Below are 26,882 nucleotides of genomic sequence, written 5' to 3'. Positions count from 1 at the left end.
GTAAAGTCAATGACAGAAGAATTATCTAAAACTGTACCTCTGACGTTGGAAGGTAAATGCTTAATAGTAAAAATGAAATTACTACCTTTGTGCTTATATCAGTATATCTAGCTAGAGTGTTTCCAATGCCCACAAAGATTGGAAAGAGAATCAATGAAATGATTGAAAAATTTATTTTTGATGGACCATCAAGAATAAAAATCGAGACGTTATGTAAAGCAAAGAATACAGGGGGTTATGACATAATAAACATACCCATTTTCGTTAACTGTCTGTATGCAATGTGCGCAGTTCAATACTGTAATTGGAGACAAAATAATAGTAATAATATAAGCTATACAACTGTTTTTAATTTAATTGAATTCAATATAGGTCAACATCTAAGTGTTCGTTATAATTTACCTGTAAATAATAGTGTATATCATTCTATTCAACCTAATAGGCATTATAAATGTATTCTAGAGTTCATAAGAGTGCATAATATCACTATAAATGATGTAAGGCAGGGGAATCATAGAACTTTATATGATAAAATTGTTGCTACTTTGAAAAGTGAAAGAATTGTATTTCTAAACAATGGGGATATTCGAACAGCATGTTTGAATATTCATAATAAAATTCTCGCTTTACCGCTTAAAACAATGTCAAGAATTAAATATATTGCTGGGGATGACCTATGTGTATTTTGTGACAAAGAAGCTGAATTTATAACACATTTATTCTGGAATTGCTCGTTTGTGAAACAATTGTATGATTATGTTTTTTCTATTATCATGAAAATAACTAACAGTGGCAACTTAATAAATTATGAACTGTGTATATTATTAGATTTAAGACACAACAATTATGTACATTTGACCAATATAGAAAAAAATGCTATTATTTTATTGATATGTACTGCAAGATATAAAATTTGGCTGCAAAGAAATGCAGTGATTTTTGAAAATGTAATGCCAAGAGTGAATAATGTAGTCAATAATATAAGAAATTCAATAAAGTGTAGGAGAAATATAGAACGACTGAGAAATTTACCTAATTATTGTGAAGAACTTGATTTATTATGCAGATATATATAAATATGACTAGAAGTATATATCGTAATGAAGTTGAACTAATTCTTAAAATTTTCTTTTTCATGCATTAATTAAAATAATGGTAAATGGCATCATGGAACATATAATTGATGATGACAACAAATGGGATTTACAACGGATATGCTACAATATGGATACAAATGATCAATATTTGTTATGGAATTTATACTGTCTCATCTGTATGTAATGATTTATATTATTAATTTATCAAAAAAAAAAAAAAAAAAAATGCCAAAAGACGGACAACTCACCAGGCCTCTAGGTCAGTGCTCTTCAACCGGGTATACGGTGTACCCAAGTGTATACCAGACCATAAGTTGGGTATACAACTGATAAAGGGTACCGGTATACGAAAGGTGTACAGCCTATAAAATATGCAATTGGATACAACAATGCAAACGCGGCGCACATGAAATGTGAAATGTTATTAACGCTAAGAACCGACGTGAGCACGTTGTTACATCACAAATTATATAGATAATACGGGCATGCGTCTGGGTTGGTGATTTCGGATGCCATGCAGTGCATGCACTTTGTTTGATTTATGTCAAACATTGTTCCCGTCGACGCTAAGGCAGTCAGTCAAATTTATAACTTGCGGTCACTAGCCTATTAGATTGCATGATGATATTGCAGTACAATATGTGACTAAAATTTATTGTTTATTTGAGCCTTAAATAAACATTGGTTTTTGTAAGGTATACAAAGTTCTTGAGAAACTGTAAAAGGTATACTTCGATAAAAAAAGTTGAAGAACACTGCTCTAGGTAGTCGAGTTGTCTCTGGTGAGTTATCCGTGTAGTCGAGTTGTCCGCCTCCCTTGATGAATATACATAGCTAAAACTGTGATTAAGTGTTTTTCAATATCAGATATTGAAACATTGATGCAATAACAAAGTTTTAATATTCAATCAACCAAAATTATGTTTAGAGTTCTCAAGTATAAGTTATAATGATAAGTGATGTAATATAAGTGATGATTTACATCTAAGTTTTTCCCACTTACCGGTACTGAAGTAGACTAATCTAATCTTGTTGTCTTAATTAAACCGTATATCCAGATATTGTTACCAGGTGTATAAATCATCCTATATCTGTGTGACTGATTTGTCTGACCAGCAGACTGTAATAGTCTATATGCGCAAATTATTCGGATAAAATTCTGTTCCATTTGGATGGTGGCAATGATTTAGCCATAATTTTTGTCCCTGATCCACTGTATATATATATATATATTGAATGTTTTATTATATTAAAACGTTAGTACTAAATATTGGGTCTCATGTAGTTTCGTACCTAACATACTTCTAGTGGGCGTAGCATGACAATTTTTTCACGTATCAATCCTAACCCCCACCTGCTGACCTGACTACACCATTCAAAAATTACGTCAACACGACGTCACAGTGATGTAATAGAGCCCTTCAAACTATACGAACTGCCATCCAGGACGCGCAAACGAGCACCCGAAATCGAACAGTCAGTTCTTTATCGTCGGCGCCAATGCCATTTCGGGCGATTGTACATATATTTGGCAAGCTCTATGACGTGATTGTGATGTCGTAGTGACGTAATTTTTGGATGGCGTAGTCAGATGGGGGTTGGGACTGACATATCAAAAAATTGTTATGCTACGCCCACTAGAAGTACATAAGGTACGAAACTACACAAGACCCTAAATATTACTCAAATAAAAACGGTTGGAATTTTTTGTATAATTGTGTTTTCAACTTATTATGTTTCATGTTTGGTGACATCACATTAATTTTTGTCACATGATTCTAACCTCTTAATTTTAATATAATGAATGTAAAAACACACACATTGAAGCCAATTTTGTTTTAGAAACTTGTAAAAATATTATGATACTGGTTCAAGTTCATAGCTGTCAATTTGCACTAAAAGTATCAGTAGATGTAGAATAGGATGCAAAGTCAGTAAGGAAGCTAAATCATATCAGTGTTTGACAAAAAGTTAACTAATCCCATACCCGACTTGGAATGGTCTTATCGACTTTCCTCTCCTCCGGGATAAATATGTAAATCCTATCCTAAGTTACAACCAATATAATTCTTTTCTGGTTTGTACCGCACTTTGAATGTCTCTGCTTATTTCAGCGATGTAATAATCATCCTGCATTAATAATGCTTTTGCAAAGCCTTCAAAGTTCAGAGTATGGAGTAGTAGGCATATAAATGTGTCATATATAATATGAAGAAAATTGTCTCCATGATTTATACCTGTGAAGTGTTTGATTGATTCTATGCTGCATTTTTCTGATTTACCTTCCTACGTTATCTAACATAGCACTGTAGCATAATATTTTATCTTTCTCTGTTCAGTTATAGCTAACATAAAAGGAATTCCTTGGGAAAACCATGGATTCCTCGGACGGAAAAGCTCGTGCCAGCGTAGCTGGTGTTGGTCGAGCTGGATTTATTAGAGATCCGTCAGGATTACTGATGTCCATTATTCGGACATTGGCATCAAGCGATGATGACCGTCAACGAGATCAAGAAAAAGAGAGATTGGAAGAAGCTTTCACTGAGAACGATGAAAAACTTGATGAAATGGTTGCAATAAACTATGAAGAACTTGCCAAGACGATCAAGCAGTTTGGAAAAATTGGCGAACGGATTTCTGAATCTCGTAGCCGCATAAAACATGTGAAAGAAAGCCTTCTTCAATGTAAATCTTTGTTACATTGTAGACAAGATGAGCTTCGTAATTTATGGAAGGAAGGTGTCAAGTATAAACGAGTTTTACAACTTCTCGATGATATTGAGGAGGTGAAAGCAGCCCCTGAGAATATCGATCAGTTCATGAAACAAAAGTATTACCTTCACGCTACTCAATTGATTCTAAAAATACTTCGTTTACTCACTCATGATTTAATTAAGGTTGAAGCCTTGAATGATATAAGAAATGAATTGTTGAGTCGCAGAGTAACAATGCATGAGGGCTTTATAACGGAGCTACACAAACAACTGTATTTTAATTCTGTGAAAGCAAGTGACAGAGATTCTGAAGTGAAATATGATTTAAACGATGTTGAAAAGCTTGAAGATGTTACGAAAGATCCAGAAAAAGATCCGTTTCGTCTAATGGCAATATTGGTGCTTTCTCTCGGCCTTTTAGGCAAGATTCCAGATGCCATAGAAGCTACCAAAGTTAAAATGGATCGGCATATAAATATGATTGTTACACATACTACTGTAGAAATTACTGATCTTTTCTACAAGCAAGGTGACGAAGGAGATAACCCAGAACGTCTTTTACAATTATTAGAAAAGCTGTTTGAAAAGTTTCGATGCATTGCCAGTGCTCACGAACACATATTACATTTAATTTCTCAATCTGCGAGCAAAAATTCAGATGGTTCAATGGATGTCCAGCTTTATGACATGGAGGAGGTTTGGTCTAAAATCCAATCTGTGCTGCAAGCTATATTACAAGAGTATTTAGATTTTGACAATGCATCTGCTAATTCTCAACTAGCAAACACTGGTTTTAATGATGTACAAAGTGGCAGTTTTGCATCCCATTTTTCAAGAAAGCGTGCAACCCGTCCTCGTGTTGCTAAGCTTTTTCGTTTTGAGGCATCTTCTCATGCAATATCAATGAATACTTACTTACGTGAACAGAGAGCTGAACAAAGAATAAACGCTGGTACTAAAGACGCAAGCACTCAAGAACTAGTTGACCATAATATCACAGCTCAAAAAGTTTGCAAACCCAATTCAAGGAATATTACTCTCATTTTTGGACCTCTCAACAATTTCATTAAAGAAATTGAAAGTGAAATGCATTACTCCGGAGGGAGAAAATGTCTGCTCAATGATTTCATCACTGATTATATTCAAAATGTTTTCATCAGGCAGATCCAATACGAAATGAAGAAAAGTTTTGACGCTTCAAGTAAAGTCACCGATCCCCTGAAAGCCCTTATGGATACATCTAGCAATAAAAAACTGAATTCATCTTGCAACTCATTACTTCAAAGTGCGGTTGTTGTTGATCAATGCATGTGGGACTTACATTCACTCATGACAAATTTAGGAGGATATCACGACCAGTTTTTGGCAATGGCTTGTTCTCTGTTACATGAATACAAGGAAACTTTGATTCAATCGTACAGAGGAGTAGTGCAACCACAGTCTGAAGATCAAAGAATTATCAGTGCTTCGTGGGTTCGGGAAGCCGATTCTAATAAATTCTTAAGAAATCTGGAGAATTGGGCAATCGTTCAACGACCCGTACAAAAAACGAATACTCATAATAAATACTCTCATCAGTTACTCAAAGATTTTTATAAAGAAGGTCAATATTTTGTGTCGAGAGTAGGGGATGAACCAATACCAACTGGTGGATTTGTAGAAGATGTCACTGACCTTACCGCTATTGCAAATTTGCACGAAAGTTTGCAATGGTTCGTCAAACGACTTAATCTTCTGCTCACTGAGATTAATCCAACAGCTCCACAGGTAATAGACAAAAAAGATTTTTTTATTCATTTACACAGAAATATGATTTACTACTTGGAGGAATCTCTGCCTACAATATGGCTGAATTTAAAATATCTTTTGAAATATGCAATTTTAATCATGAATATATATATTTCAATTCTAAAATTTCATTGGAAGAATTATTCTTATCAAATAGGGATGGTAAATACTGCTATAGAGTAGGTTTCATTCTTTATTTACTTACTCTGTACCTAATTGGAAAAGTATTTTGTTATATTAATTGAAGTCAATATCAAACACTACTTTTTATTCCACTCAACGCAAGCGCAATTTAAGTATTTTACATTCATTAAGTTTGATACAACTTACAAGAAGTAATAAACTGAACCTTGCTTGAAACAATTCATTTCTGTATACCATAATAATGTTTTTTTTTCAGTATGAAATTTTATTTTTATCAATATTTTTTTTTTTTGCCTCAGGACACAATGCTTATGTTGAATCAACTCTGTAGAGATTATAATAGTATGAGTGAAGTGTGTTTATTGTGTCTTCATATTGAAGTTCGAATTCACTGTTTTTACTACTTGATTCCAATGTGTAAAAAGAGCAACTTTGACATCAGAACCATCGATAATATGGAACGGGATGCACAGGTAAGACTTATTATTAACCAGATGGAAGTTGTGTGAAAGAATTATTTTAAGAGAATTCAGCTTCAATGGAATTTTATTATTTGAAGAATCTATAGCTAGAATTCAGATATTTAGATTTGCTGTTAAATTTCATTTTTGCTGTAACATGATTTTAAAGATTTAATAAGATAGAACCTTAGAATATTATTATAGTAGCCTTAGCCTACTTGTTATTTTAAACTTAATATTGTACTTATACTCAAAAGAGGAGTAGACATTGGCAAATGCTAATATGTAATATATTATCAGGGTATGTTTCTGCTTCTGTTGGCTGCATGTGCCAGCCTTATTGTGCCCAAAATTTGTTAAAACGCCCAGTTGGTACTAAGTTTGACGTTGTCCAAATGGTCTGCCCAACTGTCAATTCATAGATCAGGGCGTTCACTTTCAGTTGACCTGTTAGGAAAAGATACTCTCCCACCACTAAGTAAAGATGACCAAAGAATTTGTATCTTATACCAAGCTTTAAATTTGAATATTTTTGAATAGTATATTTATAGGAATATATCGCTTTCTTTGTGTAATGTGCCTAGGCAACTTCAGTAGTAATGAAATTTGGTGTTGATACCAATTGTCAATCAATTTAACCAAGTTTCGTCTGATCTCACCTAATCCAATAGGTCATCAAGCTTGCTTCAGTCATATCATCCATGGATGAAGTGTTTCGTTCTGCATTACAACCTCACAAACAGAGCTACGTATTTGAAGGACTGGGTCACATGATATCTGCTATCCTAATTCATGGATCAAGATTTATCAACAGAATTACACATTCTGGAATAAAAAGAATGTGCCGGTGGGTAATAATTTCATATCAGAAGTCTTTAATACTTTGTGCGATAGATTCACCTCATCGTAATCGTAACTGTTTCGCGGGTGCACAATGCACCACCATACATCTGCTTAGTTTCAATAGCTCTTGCAGTGGCAACCCATAACTTTACTTCTGGTTGAATGTGTGTGACCTTGTTTCAAGCAAATTTCCTGTGAATATGCCAGTAATTTTAATACAATTGTCAACTTGTTCGTGTGGATATTGGATCACATTTTTATTATCTTGGCCTTTTTTGCAGAAACATCTTCGCGTTACAGCAAGTTATCACACATGCTACTATGTCTCGAGAATCCCATCTAGATTCTGCAAGATTGTATTATGAAATGTTATATCATTCTGTTGATGACCTACAGGTAACTAACTAGACATAAATTCGGATATATTATGTTGGACCAAAAGTTATATACGTGCGTTGTGTTCACTGCCACATTATTCATTTCATAATTTCTGTGATGAACTGTCTCTTGGCTGGTTCATTTCGGCTGATCTGCAGTTATATGGATCACCCCATGACAAAAATAGACCTAATTAATACTCTGACACACCCTATGACAGCGGTTCCCAACCGGGACCCATTGCCACAGAGATGTTGGGGAGGGGCAGGAGGCTAGGCGTAGAACTGATTCTACACTTTCCCGCACACGAAAACTCCCAGTCCTTCCTAATTACATTCTTTGATGAGGTCATTCCACAGCACTTTGTTGAGCATGAATTGTTTGAACATAATTTGATTTGGAATCTACCAATCATATTAACACTCTAAATACCACCGGAATGGGGAGCAGGGGAGTGCTAAAAGCGGGTCGCGAGCCATAAAGGGGTTGGGAACCACTGCCCTATGACAAAGATGGATGCCAGTAATCCTCGACACACAGATACCCCGACAAGGTTCAAACGTGTGCAGGGTAACCAGGGATGCAATGGCAAGCTCCTTCCAAACTTTTAGCACGAAGTGCCAATCAAACAATATCTTTTACTAATATCATCAGCAAGTACTTATTTTCTTATTCAGAGCATAGTGGTCGAACAGGGAGTTCAATTTGAAGAAGATGATTATGTACAAGCTGTAGAATTACTGCACAGGAGTCGACCCGGTAGCGGAAGTGAAAGTACAAGACTTGCGAGAATTCAGCGGTTGAGAGAAATCATACGAGAGCAAGTTCATAAAAGTGAACAAGCTGCTAAACTTCAACTTGAAGAAGAAGATAATTAATTTGAAAATATTTGTGATATTTTAATCAACACTGTATGTGCAATCTATGTTTTTCCTGATTTCATTCATCTACACAAGTGATAGAAATGAATTGTATCTATGCTTATATATTCTCTTATTAATTGCAGCTTTATGTACCTAGAATGACTTACTTGATATGGGTGTTCGTAAAGTCTCTTTACAATTTCAATTTTGTTTTGAAGTCCGTTCTCAATGTATCTTAACCAGGTTTGTTGTTTTATAATCAGTATTTTTACTTTATTTAATACATCTGTTAGGGCCAAAACAATATATGGTATCTATAAATTCCCTTTGCAATTTTAAGACTTCATGGGCCCCCTATATATATTGTGGCAAAGTGATTTTCTAATTGGAAAAATTATTATACCACAGATCATTTTTCGATTTATCACAACACTATTTTTCATAATGATGTTCCATTCTGTTGAATTACGAAATATTACATCATTAAAATTAATAGCGTTAATATTATAATATTTTTTGTTTTCATCGGTTAGAGTTGGCAACTTTCAGAAAAATTTGTTCAGATGCATACAGGACATGTTAAATTATGTATTAAATCTGAATCGATATATATGTATCATTCGCCGCATTCTCTGCCAACACTAGGATCCGGACAGCAGTCATGGTACACAATAGGATTAGGCCGTTGATCTGTGAACAAAGTTGTGATATAAAGGAAACATATAATCAAACATCAATCGTATTTATTTTGGTCACTCTGACATAGAAGAAAAAACAAACAAACTGACAAACAAAACCTTCAAAATTCGGCAAAGGCTCTGTGTTTATTACTTCGATATTACTCGCAGCAATTTCTAGCATTTCAAAATAGGTGTTTCAAGTGAATAACTAACTTGCTATTGTTTTAAATGTAACCAGCATGCGCCCGCGTATCGTTCGTTATATATGACATGGTTGACGAACCACTGACCTGATGGTCCTGTATTTTTCGCTGACCCTTAAATTGAATTTACGCAAACTGATAGTAAGCTACAACGTTTTTGACCTAACAATACATTCATTTCTTGTAAGTGTAACAGAGATCTCTTTCGTAAATGTATGAACCATATAGGGGGGGCGGTGTAGCGTATTTTTGGGGGTATACGATAATTGGGTGCAGTGGCGTATCTGCATAAAATGGCGCCCATGGCAACGTTTGAAAATGCGCCCCCTTGATCGTTGACCGACTATTTTTATTAACAGCTTTTGTTGGAATTACGTTAATGTTTAAATACAAATTGCTGATATTTTTAATTCCGAATTATATTATTGGAACATTTTAAAACTAAAACACCGTTTTTGCGCCCCTACCCAAACGGCGCCCATGGCGGGAGCCCTGGCTGCCATACCTTAGATACGCCACTGATTAGATGCTACTGCAGTCAATTATGTTTCTGCATACAATGCCGTTTGGAAAAACAATATTTAAATCTAGAATTCTGAAATGACAATTTAAGCTGATGGAAGTAACTTTGATACGATTAAGAGGCGGTGGATAAATACAATACTACCAGAGTGTAATTCCATCACAAACTCTTTTGAAACCATTGAAAAAATTTACCATAGCATTTCAAACGTTAATCGGTAATTCATAAGCATAGGTGTTTCGGAAACCTTGGACCCCCCTTATATAAGTGCTGCACGTCTTCATTTATATACTGTCAATTTAAAAAAGACTTAGTATGAATAATTTTAAATGGAATGTCGAGACTACTGGAGCTTTAGCTTTGACCCTAAGCTTCAGTCGACCCTGCCTGATGGTAAATGGGCCGTGTTCGCAGTCTTCTTCCAGAAACGCCAAAAGCAATGTACCGCTAGCGAGTCAAACGTTTTGCACGATATATTTTCGATTGCTTTCATTGCGACGAACTTTTACTTGTGGGCATCAAAATTTTGTTTACACGTTGACACAATACAGAGTTTAATGTCAAAGATTCAGAAATGACAAAACGACAAATATTTGTGATACGTTCTACTACTAAAACAAAAAAATATTTTTATAAACAAAAATGATTAGAATACTCGCATTTATTGATGACAATATGTGTAAACAGTGATTAAAATATTTTAATAATAAATAATATTAATACGTAAAAAAGCAGAACAATCATATATGCTGTATGACCCGATTTGTACGGTACTTGCTTTTGACAAATTTATAGGCAGAATTCAGTGTTGAAAGGCAGATACCGATATCAATATACGTAGACTATTTTCCAACTGACGGGAGTCCTAGTAGTAGTGATATGTGTAGTTAGCCCATTACTTGTTGAGATCAATATATATATCTCAGTAAAATGACGATTAAAGCGCCAGAAATCATCGCTGACAAAATTGTCAACAATTAAGAGGAATGGATATTGCTATTTCGCTATATGAAAGTAAATTCTCTATATCACGAAAACAGTGCATCTACTGCACCCGATCTATTTCAATATCGGTGGCTATGATGGTATTTATTGTTTGCGAACGCGTTTGGAAGTATTGTTGAAAGGCAAAGTGGTAGTGGAATGCTGGTATTGTCTATTTTAAAACTGAGTGTCAGTAATTTACTTCATGATTCCGAGTCTGAGAAATTGTATTCATAATCATAATCGTGGTTAGTAGTTCCCGCATCATCAGTTGTACCCTGGTAAAAATAAAATTTTAAATCAGAAACGCCTGTTATGTGTCTACATAGAATTCTTTTACTCACTCTCGCCGCATAGTTAAAAACTTTTCAATGAGCGAGCTCCATTTATAAATATTACCCTGTTTTTGAACAGATATGCTAATAAGTTGTTCTCAACCGGGGGCCGATGGCCCCCTAGAGGGGGCCACGAAGCAGTCCAAGGGGGCCACGATACAAGGCCAACTATTGATCATAAAGCAACTTCATTTGCATACTTTTCTTTCAAACTAAAATCCCCCGTTCAGGAGTTCCCTGAGTTTAATCATCTGAATGGGTTATTTACGAATACAGGGTGAATTCACTTTCCTATATGACTATACGTGAATTGTTTGATCATAATGCCCAAAATACAAAAATGGAATGAATATTACATTGGCTTTGGCTTTACCAAAGTAAATCGAGATGACAGAGCACGAGCAATGAATCATTACGTCCATCTAAACTTCAAAACCATTGGGACAAAAACTTATCTCCGGGTAAAAGACGTTGGCATCGGTTTCTTGGCTGCCAAGCAAGTTAGATTTGACAAGAAAACAACATTGGCCAAATTCGGGGTTCTGCCGGAGGGAAAGCCCGCTTTTGAATGTAGCTATGGAGTGGCATTTCGTATTCTTACACCTTGCTTAGCACAAAAAACTTTTTCACTGATGGTATAATTTGTCACAGTCTATATGTACGAATCTGGTTTTTCTGATCTTGTTACCATCAAAAAAAAAATCTGAAAACCGTTTTGATGTTCACAGTGACATTCGTCTACCTGTATTAAAGACTGTGCCTAATATAAAAAACCTTGTGAGGCAGACCCAAGCGCAAAATTTCCATTAGTCGTATACTAAGAAGCTTGGACTTTTTTTTGTCTCTGGTTGTTTTTGCATTCCATAAAAGGTCGTAAAAATACAACACAATCCAAAACGTCCAGTTTTGGGCGCCAGAAGGGGGCCGAGACCCATAAAAGGTTAGGGACCACTGTGCTAATGGAAACTTTAATATATACAAAAAGAATCTTTCACAATTTTTTCTATTCAGACATAGATATTTATTACAAACTTACAGGTGGTGGCTGGAAATCGGCTTCGGCGACAGGACGCGTACCCGGCGGAGGTGCTCCGGTTGGCCTTGGAGTACCCGCTTCAGGCAATATTGCCATAATTGCAGCATACAATTCGGGAATGCTTAAAAAACGAAATGGAATATTTCGTAAATTTGTATACATTGAAATAATTTTTTAGTCTTAATAATAATAAATTTTGCTTAGCCAGCAGTACTTTTTGCCTTTATTTCCATTTATTACAGCAGAAGTTCTACTTACTTCTCGCCGAGATCTGTTACAAGCTGTGCAACCGCTAATTCTGCATCTATGGCACTTTGTAGAGCATCGTTGTTGCTTTGATTCAGTAATGCGATAGACTAAATAAAAGGAATATATAACAGCTATATAAACTCAACTAAAACCAAAAAGTTTACTGATAAAAGACTAATGATAATATAGAAATAGATGATATTAGATAGCGACTGATAAAAAAACTACAAACACTTCGTGGCATCTGCAGGGAAGGGAAATCCCACAAACCGGGAATTTCATGGTTAGTAACTTCGCCCAAAAGCTGGAATATCCACAGTGTATGGATAGCAATGTGGAAGAGAATTTAGATAAACGAAATCCCTTATGAGATATTTGAAATAAGCTGAGGGAAGTTGTATTTTGTCAAAATAATTGATTTATCATCCAATATTTCACAATCGTATTTGATGGCCATGTGCATTCACACATATATATTAATATGGGCACTTCTACTTTCCCCCTAGAAACTGATGAAACATTTTAAATAACATCTTTATAATCAAAGTGGAAGTTACTTGCTTTACTAGCCACTGTGAAAGTTTAAAAGCAATTGTACGTACATTGGTTAAAATGAAGTGTCAAAATAACTAAAGTCGTAAAGAAGCACATGGCGACAGCAAACACATTGAAACCTTTGTTGGCTCCAGTAAAACATCTGTTTCGCAATATCGAACGAACTTACAATGGTGAAGTCCGCCTTGACATTCACGATATCTTCTTTGAATTCACGTCTATTAGCAGTAAGTCGTTTATCTGCATTATCCATTCTGTTATCAAATAATTTATGCTCCTTTTCCATCGATGAAATTTCGTTTTGCTGCATAAAAGTTGCCTCGAGTTAAAAATTGTTTTTTTAAAATTACAGAGCCCCAAAACCTATGGATTATCTGATCTACAGCAAAAAAGCAATGCTTAAAATAGACTCGGAGATTACTCAACTAATATCAGAAATTTGAACCAAATTTCAAAAAGTAAAAAATAATTTGATATGAATATCCATCCATTCGCGTGTAAAGGTGACATTGAGTCCTAGTACGAATTCTGGAGGGCACTTGTATATAGTGCGAGTTTCGTTGCATAGTACTATTTCATGCTAGAATACGTTTCTGCGATCTAATTTTTAAGTCGATTGAAATCTGTGATGACATGGATGTAGGTGCATACATATACAGCGTCCAGAGACGTATAAGCAATATACTCACCAATTCACAGGTTTCATTTCGAAGTTGAATAAGACTCTGTGTCGTTGATCGTTGTGTCATGACAAATGTTAATTCATGGTCAAACAACCCGTCTTGTAGAACTTTTATTTCAGTGGTGTGGTTTGCTTGTATCTTGAAAACCAATTACAGTTAGGAAGAGGAATGGATATATGACAGAGAAAGAGAGAGAGAGAGAGTTTATTTCGTCAAACCCAGAAAACAATATATACATACATATATAAATATCAAATAAACAGACGTTTTCAATACATGACTGGGAGGCAAAGATACGACCTTTAGGGGTCATCAGAGTCAGTTGCCACCCGATTTATTTAAATAAGCATAAAAATAACATGTTCAGCGTCAATATATCAGTATCTCTCATGTTTGTTTACTATATATATACAATGTCTTTATTATTTTCTCTTATGAAAGCTTTTTTTAAATAACGGAATTTCCCACATATTGAAATTGTATTGCAGAAAAATAAAAATCAACGAAACGAAATAAGTGGGTGCGCTGGACAAGATACCAATTATCTGGGTAACCAGTATACTTATGTTATAAATGACAGCCATCTGAATTTGTATTCATCCGCAAGTAAAAATTGTTTAATTCTTGAATATTATTTAACCCTCATGTCATATTTTTTCTATTTCCAGGAAAATGTTTTATAAAACTGTATTGAATGGGAGGGAAATCTTCCACAGGAAGTACATACAGCATCATGCAATTGAATACATTGGACCTCGTTTTGTGCTGTAAATTCAAAAAGAAGTAATTTTGCAAAATTGTTGAACATACTGTTTGTAGATCTTCTACTGATTGGTTAAGTTGATTTATGTCGTCAGTGAAAATTATAACGTTTGACGCCAAAGCTTCGTTGGTTTCATTGACTTCCGCGTTCACAATATGAATCTGATCACATAACTAAAAACAAAACTATATTTTTAACAATGTAATCATTCATCATAACGTCAAATATACAGTGTAGGCTTGCACGCCAACATTTTCGCCTTCACAAAACGCACTAGCTATCAATGGGACTGTGAACAAACAAATTAGTGAGGAAATAAAAGTTTAACTTGGGTCGGTTGGTTTGTAGTCGGGGTCAAATCTCTGTTTTAAAATTTCCCAAAGTCGGAACCGGAATCAAAATTTGGCTTCGACACTTCAAGTATGAATTTCACAATTCTAAAACTGAATAGTTTGAGTCTAAATTTTTAAAAGAGACAACAAATCTTTTCAAACGCAAAGTTTCAGCTGTAACAATTGTGCTATGCCGTAGTTGGGGAAGAGCTGGCGTAGGAAATATTTTTTGTCCCACCGTGAGTTGTGAATCGGAATAAAAATTTCGCAGGTGCTAATCTCGAGAGGACGAAAATTAGTCCTGCCAACGAGTATATCACAATCATTGACTTGAACTCACATGAACGTATTGTAATTCTCTTGTCGCTGCTTCTTTCTTTACGACAATGTTGGTTTCATTTATTTCTTCTTGTAAATTGTCTGCAGTGGCATCAATGAGTTTGGTCATGTTAATCTGTACAAGAAAAGGTTATTTTATTATTATTATATATATATATATATATATGTTGCAGATCAATAATGAAGATGCATTAAAAAATCGAACTTAAAAGGAAGATAACTTGAATATTTCTCACAAATTGTTATCTGTATTGGTATACTCTGATAACTTAATGATATATGATTTATGAGAATTTGTAACAACCATATGTGGGATAGTGTTCAACTTTTGAAATGGATTGTCAAATGATAAAAAAAAAGATTATTTCAAATATGAAATAATAGTTATCATCATATCCTGAAGTATGCGCACCAAGATGTCGCATAACCTGAACCCTAACCTGGTGCACAACCTGAGCTCAGGTTGTGCGCCATCTTGGTGCGCATACTTCAGGAGGTCCTTATTATCATCATTACTCACTAAAAACATTTTGTGCCTTTTATGCCGGCCAAAATCAATATTTACAATGGTTCGTTTCGAAATGTCCCAACTTCTAACATACTTTTGTGTCTTCCACAAGACTCTGCAATTGTCCTACGTCATCTTCTAACATTTGTCTTGTTAAGTTAACTTGTTCCATGGTCCAGTCCTCCAAATATTGTTCGGTTGAATCGATTTTGCTGTTCAATGTTTGATTTACTTCATCTAATGAACACTGAAGCTTCAGCAATCCAGATTCCCTTTCTATACGTTCTGCTTCTATTGCAGCTTCTCTCATATCGTCCTGCTCTTTGAAGCTGAAAATCAGAATGTTGGAAGTCGAACGATATTCTTCAGCAATGGACTATTTATAAATCAACCCGGGACTTACAAATCTTCGACCAATTTGTACTTCAAGTTTGCACAAATCAATAACGTCATGAATGCAATATTCGTATCGTATTATATAACAATTACACTTCAACAGGACCGCATAAAGAGAAAGATGACAGACGTTGTGTCTCACTACTACAATGATCAGAAATTAAAATTTACTATGCAATGCCATGTTAACATAAACGACTGACCACCAAGTAATTCCGTGAAGTCTACGAGACTTGAGGCATATAAAATACGGACGAGATAGTCAGTACGTATAGAAGGTTTAGGTACTGTAGTATCCATACCTTTTACAAACGTCCTTATAAAGCAGGTCATCCGCAAAAACAGTTTTATCAATAGCATTTTGTGAGAAAAAACACCGGTGCTATTTGTTTCATTTGTTTTTACCCTAAAATCCTGGTTCGGGATAAATAAATAAAAACGTAAACGTAACGAACAATTTTATTTACCTGTTAACAGCCCATATAGCATGGTCGATCTGATTTTCAATCGCTTGTTCAAGATTTCCCGCAACTTGCACTGTGTAATTATGTAACTCTGTTATTTGATTTTGAAGATCCTGTGTTTCGTTTATAAATGTCTGAAAAATAACAAAAATTCAAACCACGTGGTATGACTTTCAAACAACACTTGAGGCATGGTTACTTGAAGTTTGTAAAGTCCTAGGATATTTTACCACTTTTTTAGTGTGTTTTGGTTCAGCTGCATCAATTTTTCATTTCATTTAAGGTTATGAGAATAGTGATAATATGATTAGCGGAATTCATTATTTATTATAATAAATAGCGCTTTCAAAGAATGAAATTTGGTTTCCGGCGTCTTCTTTCACCCTGGACTGCGATATTTTTAAATTTGTGTAAGTATAGTTCGTATTCTCAGTATTGTGAGGAAATAAATTATTATTATTGACTGCCATGTTCGACTTTGTGCAATTTTTTTGAGAATGTTATTCACGTTTTCGTAAGTCAAGAGGTCGTAGGTAGAGAATAACCAATAGCGTCATGATGTAGAGCTTGAAGCCGAGGTCATCTTACCGCCTTCTCAACAAAACCTGATTCTACTAAAATTTAGTCAACAACTACTTGAATGTTGAATTGCAACTTCACCTCGTTTAGGTCTTGCAGCTTTTGTTCATCAACGTCTTGCTGAGTTTCGATACTGTCAATATCAGATAATATTTGAGTGAGTGTGTCATTCACTTCTTCAAATTTTGCCGTTGTGATCGTGTCCCTAATCTGAGAAAAAGAAAGATTCTGAGTGTAGCTAAAATTGAATATTTTTTTCACATAATCGGCATTTTGTCTGAAATTTTTTATTCACCAATTCATTTACTAATAGCAGCAAATCAAAAGTGAAGTATATCGTATATATTTTTTATTGTTCATTATAATATCTATTCTTCAAAACATTGCATAAGTCATTTACGTCAGCCAAGAAACAATGCAGGGTTTTGCTTAGCTTTCGTTAATTGAATATTCGATATCGAAGGCTATGTTAATCGATGAAAATGAAATTTTCGCAGTTGGTTACATACATATTGTTATTAGAACGAAACTGACGTAATTATTCTATTGGAGGTATTCAAAGTATGCAAACTATCCTTTTCAGAAATACTGCGAAGCTCTCTCAATACATATTTTGTTATTCAAAAATCTTACATCGTTTATTTCTTGATTATCCCTCACTTGACCGGATATTGTTCCCAATGATTTAGTCACGTTACAAAACTGCTCTTTAGTGCTATTACTCAAGTCATCAACTTGAATTGTAATTTTCTTATCGAAGCATTCCAATTCTGTAATCCTCCGATCATACTCAACAGCTCTTCTGTCAGCTCGAGCGATCCCAGCTGCAGCATCTACAGCGTTCCTGGAAATGTAATAACAAAGTTGAGTATTGAAATGAAAATAAAGGCCTCCTAAATGCAGAGAGAGAAATATTAAAATCATCGATTCTCGTCTCCAAATTAAGTATTGTTTATTGAGGACCATATAAATCAAATATGTTCCAGCAACTCGGTCATTTTCGGAAAGTATTCACGGGGCAGATTCATCGCTTCAATAGTATAAATGAATTAATTGATAAAAGATGATATTTCGGACTTTCAGGACATTGTCGTTTGATTATTTCAACCAATTTTTTTATGTGTACCAACCAATGTACTTTATAACCCGTGGGTATATTTTTGTGATAAATCATATCATCATCATGGTACACATGAATGGCTAGACGACGACCTCTCATTGCTCAGCACTTGGAAGCGATAAATAAATAAATGCTCCTGTTTGCACGGTATACTCACGCGATTTGTTGCTTTTCCAGTTCAGCCAATCGTACTGCAAGTGCGATAATTTCAATTTGTTGCCAACGTGTCTAAAAATGTTCGAAAAACAATTTTGATCTGTAGTACACTAAGGCTTTATATATTTAAGAAATCGGATGTCAATTCATAAATGTTTTTTGAAGTACAATATGGAATTTCTCAATAAGTTCATTTCTTCATTATCAAGGAAACAATTTATTATGGATACCAAAATACCATGTACTTGCGAATCGAGAATTTAAGACACGTCAATTTGCGGTTGCAAATGTCTACTTGTCCATCCCAAGTTTGTATGGCATATACATGTAACTTTTCAGCTGATGTTTTCGGTTTCAATGTCATCATTTTCATCATACCAATATATCTATATATTGCCGAATTAGAACAGAACAGACCTAAGTCACAATTTTGAGTTTAAAAAAAAACGCAAAAAACCATTCTAAATTTCGTTATTTTTGAATTTTTAGATATTCACACTTAGTAAAGACCTGAGCTCTCGTTATTTTAATGTGAATGGGAATATCTTTGTAATCAATATTTTTTGGCACTTCCGTTCTGTTTTTTACCTCCATAAAGAACTTTGGCCCATTCTGTTTTTAACAACGGAAATTTTTTGTATGAGATGCAAGGTAAAACTAGGTGACTTAGTTGCACTGAACAAATTCTCAGAGAAGTAAGATTCGGACATTTTATTTCTGATGTCCATGTCCATCATATTAGAACTTAGGCCTATTCTGTTCTTAATTAACTTCTACAAAATATTATAGTCCAGCTAAAAAAAAATTTATTGAGAAATTCAGAATTTCAAGACCACAACCTTTATGTAGAGCAGGGGTCGGGAACCCATGGCTCGCGAGCCATATATGGCTCTTTTGGTGACGGCATATGGCTCCCAGAAAAATCTAATATTCTAAGACTAAGCTTACTATTGTTACGAGATCCCAAACTCTTTTATAGCCGAATTTGGCAGGAAATTCCCAATACGTTTCAAAACACGCGTCCAGCACATGTCTATGTTATGTAAGATATTTACTAGAGAGGCATTGTGACAAACAAGGGGATTCTGGAACATATATTGTGACATCACAAAGCGATATAGTTTTAAAAACACTACGGAGATGTCTAAACGAAAAAGGGTGATGAGTATCGTAGATTTCCACATTGGGCTGCAGGTGAGCAACCGTTCAAGGCCCGCAGCGCCTACATGCAGCATCAGAAATCACATTCAATGTATATTGACATTGTGTGTGTTGACTTTCGAGTAAACATTTCAGGTCTGATTAATTGAAGAAATGTTATATGGCTCGCACGGAAATGCAATTGAAAATATGTATATTTTATGGCTCTCTTGACCAAAAAGGTTCCCGACCCCTGATGTAGAGCATGGCTCAAAACCCCAAAATATTGAAAAAAGTGAAATTTCAAAAATTGTGACTTAGGCCCCTTCTGTTCTCATCCGGCGATATATGCCATGTCTACATTACCGAGATTTGAAAACATATGTGTATAAGAACAGGACTATATATATTTGTCTTCCCAAACAATGTATCGTTTCCAAATGGTTTCCATTATTTATTTATATCACTTCCTTATAGTAGCTTATCACTAGCCAACCGTCGCATGTCAATATCGCATTTTGGCATCGGGGATTATAATACACTTGACTGTCAAATCAATTCTCCGGTAACTGGTGAGGTAAAAAATTTTTACGTTTAGTGTTTGTTGATGTCGCTGTTCACAGCTTTGCAAACAACATTGTAATAACTCAAAAATCATAAAAACATATATAATTCATATCAAGATATTTTTGCTTACTTTATTTTCCAACACATAAATTTCTGATTGAAGCTCGATGACTGTTTGATTTAAGTAATCGGTTTGATTGTATAATTCGTCAATTTCATCTTGTTGATAGTTAATTGTAGCATTCTGTTGAAATGAAAAAAATAATAATAGGTCATTAGTGTGAAATTACAGAACTTCTAAACACTTACTATGAAGCAAGACTTAGAAATCAAAATTATATAATATGCTTGCAGCGTACAATATTCATCAATTAAAATCAAATTCTGGGAAAGACATAATTTACACATACTCAGTGTATGGTTTGGCGGCAAAAGCAGTTGTCATACAAAAGTTTCTGAGAACATATATATGTGTCCATTTTACCGACATGTTAATTTTTTTAGAATAATTTTAATGTAATTATAAACAAAATTTCTATATTTGCCTTTGAAAATCGATAGCGTCATCAAACTTCATATTTCCCCCTAAATACCATTCTGCATTACCCGCAATTTATAGCACATAAACAAGGGCCTATTGTTGATTTGAACTGAGAGCTGTTGTGCAACCTATACGCTGAACTTTTTCGTGTCGGTGAAAAGGGTTTATACTTTATCGAATGATCGTTTTTGATGTGGTAATCAGAGCAATATTAGTAGCAAATGATATGTTGTTTGTTTATCTGAAACCAAACTGCGTCACGTGATGTCGCGGAAAGGGAAAATGCGCACATTGTGTTGTGTCGATGACTGGAATAGTTTATGTTTGCATAAATGGTCGCTGAAATATTGTTTTCGGTAATTAGATTAATCATAAGTCACTTACAAATGATTTTGAAGCCAAACAAGTCTATTTTGTGTCATCGTAGGGTGAGGTTATCATTGCACTACTATTTTTCCGATCTGGTATTTTGTGTTGTCATTGAATTAGTTGGATATCTTTCTGAGTGGGTTTTTATTTGTTTATTCTATTTGGAATTGTCCACTTAGCATATATATATATAAAGGTGCAATAGTCTAACGCATTGGTTTCCAACCCTTTTCGCTAAATTCCCACATTCGCCTATTTTGAACAGTTTACATCTACCACAATATGCATTAAAATTACCTTATTTGTTTCATATTCAAAACACCCTCAGCTATAGTGCTATGCGCTAGTTGCGCCTTTGTACGGTTCAAATCGTTTATGTGCGCATAAATGGGCATTATAGTAGTAACAATGAAGAAATGGAGAATATTAGTAGTTATACTATAGCAAATACTTTGATGAAGATTTGTATGATGGATATATTCATAATAATTCACCATTTCATCGATTTCTCGATCGGTATCCGTCCTCCATTCTTCCAAATCATCGATGTTATTTGTATTATTGTTAACTTGCTCTAAATTAAAATAAAGGAATACTATCACATAAAACGTAAAGTTCATTTCGCTGTTATCTAGTAATGCTCGAATATGTATAAACACGAAAGTGGAAGGACAACATTTTCAGGACTCAAAATTAAATGAAGTCGCTAGAACTTTTATCCTTATTTTTTGGTCAATCGAATCGCCCTCATTCGTTTCGCATAAAAGCGATTTTCCACATCAACAACTACCACAAAAAGTCCAAACGCCCCAACAAAGACAACAACAACGATTTATAGGCCTACTTCGTGTCCAATAAGCAAAGCAACAATCCCATACCAAGCCGAAATTGAAACGATGATCAAATATATCATGCGGATAGTATGGTGGTCCCCACGATTTTAAAAGATTTTCAGACTATTTTTTTTCATGATTCCCAGGATATTTGCTCACTCACTTTAGTATTATTATCAAACCAAATCACAACAATGCGTTACAAGTTTTTGGAAATGCCCTATAGTTAGTGCCGCCAACTTGGTGCCGGTAGAGATACCGGTAGCAACAAAGATTTTTTCATCACTTAAGTTCGTATCAAAATGACTATCGCAATTGGTTTCGTTTGGAGCATTGTGAGTGGCAAGATGAATTTTGACGGCGAAAATCACTAGTCTATTGAATAATCTGTTAGAGTACTACCGTCAGTTTCGTTTAGATTGCTTTGCAAACTCGATATCGCAGCTGTATTATCATCGACGTCATCATCTGTGTCGTAGTTCATTGGAAAGAACGGAGCAAGCCACACTAAAAAGAATGATGGTTAGCACAACAATATTTGAATACAAATTAGATATCATCAGATTTTCAAAAAGTAGTACTCAGTGTTTACATCATAGTGCTATACCAACACACCGAACTGTTGTTTTAATTTAAATTTGTTACCGTACATATAAATCGAATGAGAATTTTATGTAGCACAAGGATTCAATTTAGTTCATATGAAAAAAATGTCTCTCAGCAAAATTCCCGATTCGTAAGATCACAGTTTACTATTTTGGAACAAGCTATTTCTTTTTCATGTAACTTCCATTGTGTGATACTGTAGGGAAATTTTCGTCGATTCACACTTCTGTTAACAATCTGTATTAGTAATGTAAATTGTATGCACTGAAGTTTTTGTTACGCGGTAGAAAAATTTTCGCAGTAACTTTTTCATGAATAATTGCATCAGAAATTCAATTCGAAGTCGCTGAAGACGATTACACATGGCCTGACTGACTCCAATTGTTCCGGCACATATTTGGGGCCAAACGAGTTCACTATTATGCATATTTCCGAAATATTTTTAATATCGGTGCTATTCCATTCAAGAAGAGCTACCGTGTTTCCCCGAAAATAAGACCTAGCCTGAAATGTTGAACTAATTTTAATATAGGCCCTCCCTTCAAAATAAGACCTAGTCAACAACGCAAATTTTTTTTGACCTAGTCGATAGCAATTTCTTCTACACGTCTACACGAAATTTCTTCTACACGTTTTAAACGATTAATAATCTATGTTTTGCAGTTATGCTGAATAAAAACATGTAAATGGATATCGGTTTTCAAATTTTGTATATTTGAAAATCTCGTAATTTTCTACTTTGTAATTTTGTTTTTGATACATGAAAATATAAGCCTTCCCCCCAAAAAAAGCCCTAGTGTTAGTTTTCGGAAGAAAATTGAAATACGACCCAGTCTTTCTTATTTTCAGGGAAGCACGGTATGCCCAACATATGTTAAAATACCGTTTTTTTTTGCCTTTGTGGGCCTGCATCAACCAAAAGGAAATCATATTTAAAATTTGAGTGCAATTCGACATTATATATTTTAAGATTCGATTGAGTAAGAAAACTGAAATTTTAAACCGCCTAAAATTAGAAATAAAAACATAACCATTCGAAGAAAACTATAGCAATCAGGCACATTTAAGATTTAGGCAACCTCGTCACCTCGTTTTGGTTGCATTTTTACCTCAATTTCAAAAATAGAATTGAAAGTATTAATTATCTTCGAATAAATAATCGAGTAATTCTGGGCCCAACCAATTTACCGAAAACGATTATATTAAGGAACATGGCTTGCAAGATAATGGTAGGTACCTGTTAATAATATAAGGTATGCAATCATCAACGTTGTTGCCACACTTTGGATAAATATCCATGTTTGCATCACTTTCATTTTCTGATCTGCAATATGAAAAAATAATTATAATAACTACGACACTTATCGATACTAATAAAACAAATAAAATATCGTAAGATTATCAATTAATCGCAATTACAAATAGCAAGGGTAATTTGATATTGCAAGTTGTGCATCGTACGTGTATTTATTTTACTCCATATCTATCATAAATCCAAATTGTTTACCTAGGCGTCTTGCCATGGCATAGAAGCTGGCAAACATGATGATTCATTAGTAATATGAGCTTTCTATATTTTTAATTATTTTATATATTTTAGACAAATATTCCTAAATTTAAAAAGAAAGAAAGTAAATAAATTTCTCATTTGATATCTTTTAACGTACCTGGCGTGGCCATCTTGTTTCTTGAAGCCTCTCACAATAACTAGGTATCGGAGTTAAGAATAAATATATATGGCCTAATATTCGTCCTGTTGAATTATTTACAATCAACGGAAGTAAATATATTTTAGGTTTAATAATGATTACGAATAAAAAGTGCAAAACAGGACAACAATTTGATACATATGCACTTGAACATTTTGATCAAAATTACAAAAAAAAAGTAGTCTGTGGCGTACTTGATGGAAACTACTGCCACACCATGTATTTTTTAAGCTATTCAGAACTGCTAACCGATTGTTGGAAAATTTGCTAGCCCGATAAACTATTGAATTCTGTTTTTTTTTTTGTCATCGTATTTTGTATTGTAGTTATATGATTCAAACAAGATGCAAAGCGGTTACAATAAAGCTAAGCCTAACCAATTTATTACGCATGAATAGTGTTGGACGAAAATAACTGTCAGCTATTTCCAAAACGCTCACAAACGTGCCTTCAAGCCGCGATTTTGGTTTAATACCTAATACAGGCATTCAGGTTAAAATTTCCTTTCTACAGTTTAACAACAAAAATCAACTAATGGAAATGAATGTTTATTGAATTTGTGGTTTATATACTTCGCTGAGTCATCTGTCCGGTACGTGAGCTAGTAAAGGAAGTTCGCATTAACATTATTTATCATTTTCTAATTGTCTGAACGCGCGGGAAAGTAAATAAGAAAATATTTCCTATTTCGGCCAAAACAATGATATATTCAGAAATGAAATTATTTTTCTTTCAGAATTTTAAGGCGGTTTAGATAAAATCGATTCGAAACGGCTTAAGATATGCTTTCGATTCTGGGACGAGCATTTAATTTCAAATATTTGCGTGATTAGCATTGTTATAAATGGAAAGATGGATACATTTTTACTGCTTGACGATGTCCTTAAAACTGGTGTCTCATTTGTCCCCTTTTTATTACACTTTACTATACTCATTCTACTGTTTTCAATTAGGGTTTAAATCAATTGTGGATCAAGTAGTAAAAGTAAGCGTATGAAGTGGAATCCATGGTATGTTACGGGTTAGGATGAGCCGCTGATGTAGACTACTGGTTAAACAAGGTGGACAAGGTATTTTGACCAGGGGCCAAAAATTTTGCCCATCTAGACTGACGGGCCATGTGAGTGTGACGTGAAAAGTTACATTTTATAAACAATATTTACAGCGTTACAAAAGCAAATGCGGAAAACAATATGTTCTGTGTAAAAACTAAATTTAATCGCAATCTCAACAAGTTCCTTGAGGTATTTAAGCTAAAACATCAAAATTTGGTTTTAGTTTGACTGTGACAGTATCAGGCGGGCAAGATTACAGTGCCCAACGGGCCTGATTTGGCCCGCGGGACGTAGTTTGCCCATGTCGGGATTAAACACTCAACGACAGAAATTTGTTCAAGTTTTCACTCGTAACATTTTTTCGTTTTTTGAATTAAATTAGTCTTTCTGTTAAACTATATAATGTAGGCTCACATATGGGTTTGTTTGCTCTCCTGGTTTCAATTCCGAAGAAATCTACTCGACCATGAAGATTTCCCAAGGAATTCATCGACATTCTTTCGTCCTCCATATTAGCACTGCTTTGATTTTTAGTCTTTACCATGATTTCCTTCAATTCGAAAACCAGTTTAGATAATTGAATTATTCTTTGGTTTATATAATTGCAGAAAGTTGGCGATGATATATCAACAATTGTCTTTGAATCTAAAATAAGGACACAGTAAGTTAGTAACTTACATTTTTCAATAAATATTAAATACATGTCGCTCCCGAAGTATGTGCACGAAGATGGCGCACATCCTGAACCCTGACCTGGTACACATACTATGGCGCACAACGTGAAGCCTAACCTGGTACACATGCTATGTTCAGGTTGTGCGCCATCTTGGTGCACATACTTCTGGAGGCCCAAATACATATGTTAAAACACCGAGGGAGCTTTTCTGAATTTTCAAATCAGTTTTGTATACCATTTATAATGGCATTCATATTCACCAATGTTTATTTTTGAATATTTCATTTTTCTAAAAACTCTGTATGTGTACTGTACTTGTACTGTATTTGTAATTGTAAAGCGCAATGATAATATGACGATCACGCAGTACTGAAATGCGAGGCAGAGAATGTGACGTAACACCTGCACATGTATTACACAGTAACAATCTTCAGTCATTTATGATATTTAATATTGACCATGAGGCTATAAGTATTGGCCATTGCATGCCATCGGGTGGTTCACGTAACCGCTGGTCGGATACGGCTTCCTCCACCATCAAGTCCATGCTTCGGAAAAACAAATACCTAACTAATCCCATACCCGACATGGAATGGTAACCGGACGGGAGGACGTGGTTCGCCATATGGTTAAGTCGTCAAATCGGCTTTCCTCTCTCCCGGGATAAATATGTAAATTTTATCCTTATTCAATGGTCAACTTTTCACTTTGATTTCCGACATCGAGTACAGAGAATATGGTACAATCGTAAATATATAGGTACAATCTAGGACTATAGTTCGTGTAATTTTATTAGAATTTTGGAACCAAAAAAATCTCTAAACTCAATTTGAGTACTCCAACCAGTTGAAAATTATAATTACCTAATATGAAGGATGAGTTACGGATTTCGCCAGCATTTCAGACATTGTTTTTGTCTTCGTATTATGGTCGCCAATTATTGAGAGAATTGAGCTACAGGTTACGTATTTCTAGGCCTATGGTTCAAAACCTGTATTTCTAAGGTATAAATACCGTTATTGATGCCTCCAACTTGCTGCAATTATTCGATCTTTCTGGCTATGTGGAATTAAACTTGTCGTTTTCACCAGGTCAACTAACAAGCAAACTCGCGTGTCGAGAAAATGCGCAACGTTTTTATTTCCTTCCTGGTATCGAAATCTTTTGGCATTTCGCTGATACCAATTCCATGA

General features: G+C 34.7%; 2 protein-coding genes across 5 annotated transcripts; one reads left to right on the top strand and one right to left on the bottom strand.

Annotated features, from left to right (window-relative positions):
- The first annotated feature begins 3,417 nt into the window (after positions 1-3,417).
- Positions 3,418-8,904, top strand: LOC120337553 (exocyst complex component 4-like). The gene is made up of 5 exons (XM_039405375.2): positions 3,418-5,578; positions 6,043-6,216; positions 6,876-7,051; positions 7,329-7,443; positions 8,103-8,904. Exons 1-5 carry the CDS (start codon positions 3,473-3,475, stop codon positions 8,301-8,303), a joined length of 2,772 nt encoding a protein of 923 aa, XP_039261309.2. The 5' UTR covers positions 3,418-3,472; the 3' UTR covers positions 8,304-8,904.
- Positions 8,905-10,337: 1,433 nt separating this feature from the next.
- LOC120337554 (uncharacterized) lies at positions 10,338-26,850 on the bottom strand. Of its 4 annotated transcripts, none has more exons than XM_039405376.2 (18): positions 26,704-26,850; positions 25,428-25,658; positions 23,487-23,573; positions 22,046-22,150; positions 21,305-21,384; positions 20,031-20,144; positions 18,195-18,265; positions 17,551-17,761; positions 16,999-17,127; positions 16,342-16,472; positions 15,573-15,807; positions 14,972-15,085; positions 14,347-14,472; positions 13,543-13,674; positions 13,023-13,157; positions 12,308-12,405; positions 12,050-12,170; positions 10,338-10,956 (listed from the first exon to the last, which is right to left on the bottom strand). In XM_039405376.2, the coding sequence occupies exons 2-18, from the start codon at positions 25,555-25,557 to the stop codon at positions 10,882-10,884; spliced, it is 2,094 nt and encodes a 697-aa protein (XP_039261310.2). In that variant the 5' UTR covers positions 25,558-25,658; positions 26,704-26,850; the 3' UTR covers positions 10,338-10,881. The 4 variants fall into 4 exon arrangements, with proteins under 4 accessions (XP_039261310.2, XP_039261311.2, XP_077972934.1 ...); XM_039405377.2 differs by having other exon boundaries at positions 25,428-25,564; positions 26,704-26,811; XM_078116808.1 differs by lacking the exon at positions 26,704-26,850 and adding an exon at positions 26,553-26,691.
- Positions 26,851-26,882: the final 32 nt, after the last annotated feature.

The sequence above is a fragment of the Styela clava genome, chromosome 10 (assembly GCF_964204865.1).
Source record: "Styela clava chromosome 10, kaStyClav1.hap1.2, whole genome shotgun sequence".
NCBI lineage: Eukaryota > Metazoa > Chordata > Ascidiacea > Stolidobranchia > Styelidae > Styela > Styela clava.
Note: the sequence above shows the minus strand (reverse complement) of the source record. Positions and strands in the feature narration are given on the sequence as shown.

Bases quoted from the DNA above. Each gene is read 5' to 3' on its own strand.
- LOC120337553 (XM_039405375.2), top strand. From the start codon at position 3,473: ATGGATTCCTCGGACGGAAAAGCTCGTGCCAGCGTAGCTGGTGTTGGT. The intron at 7,052-7,328 runs GTGGGTAATAAT...CCTTTTTTGCAG, and splicing joins GGAATAAAAAGAATGTGCCG to AAACATCTTCGCGTTACAGC. The intron at 7,444-8,102 runs GTAACTAACTAG...TTTCTTATTCAG, and splicing joins ATTCTGTTGATGACCTACAG to AGCATAGTGGTCGAACAGGG.
- LOC120337554 (XM_039405376.2), bottom strand. From the start codon at position 25,557: ATGGTAAAGACTAAAAATCAAAGCAGTGCTAATATGGAGGACGAAAGA. The intron at 22,151-23,486 runs GTACCTACCATT...CATTCTTTTTAG, and splicing joins ATACCTTATATTATTAACAG to TGTGGCTTGCTCCGTTCTTT. The intron at 10,957-12,049 runs GTAAGTTTGTAA...TATTTTTACCAG, and splicing joins CCGATTTCCAGCCACCACCT to GGTACAACTGATGATGCGGG.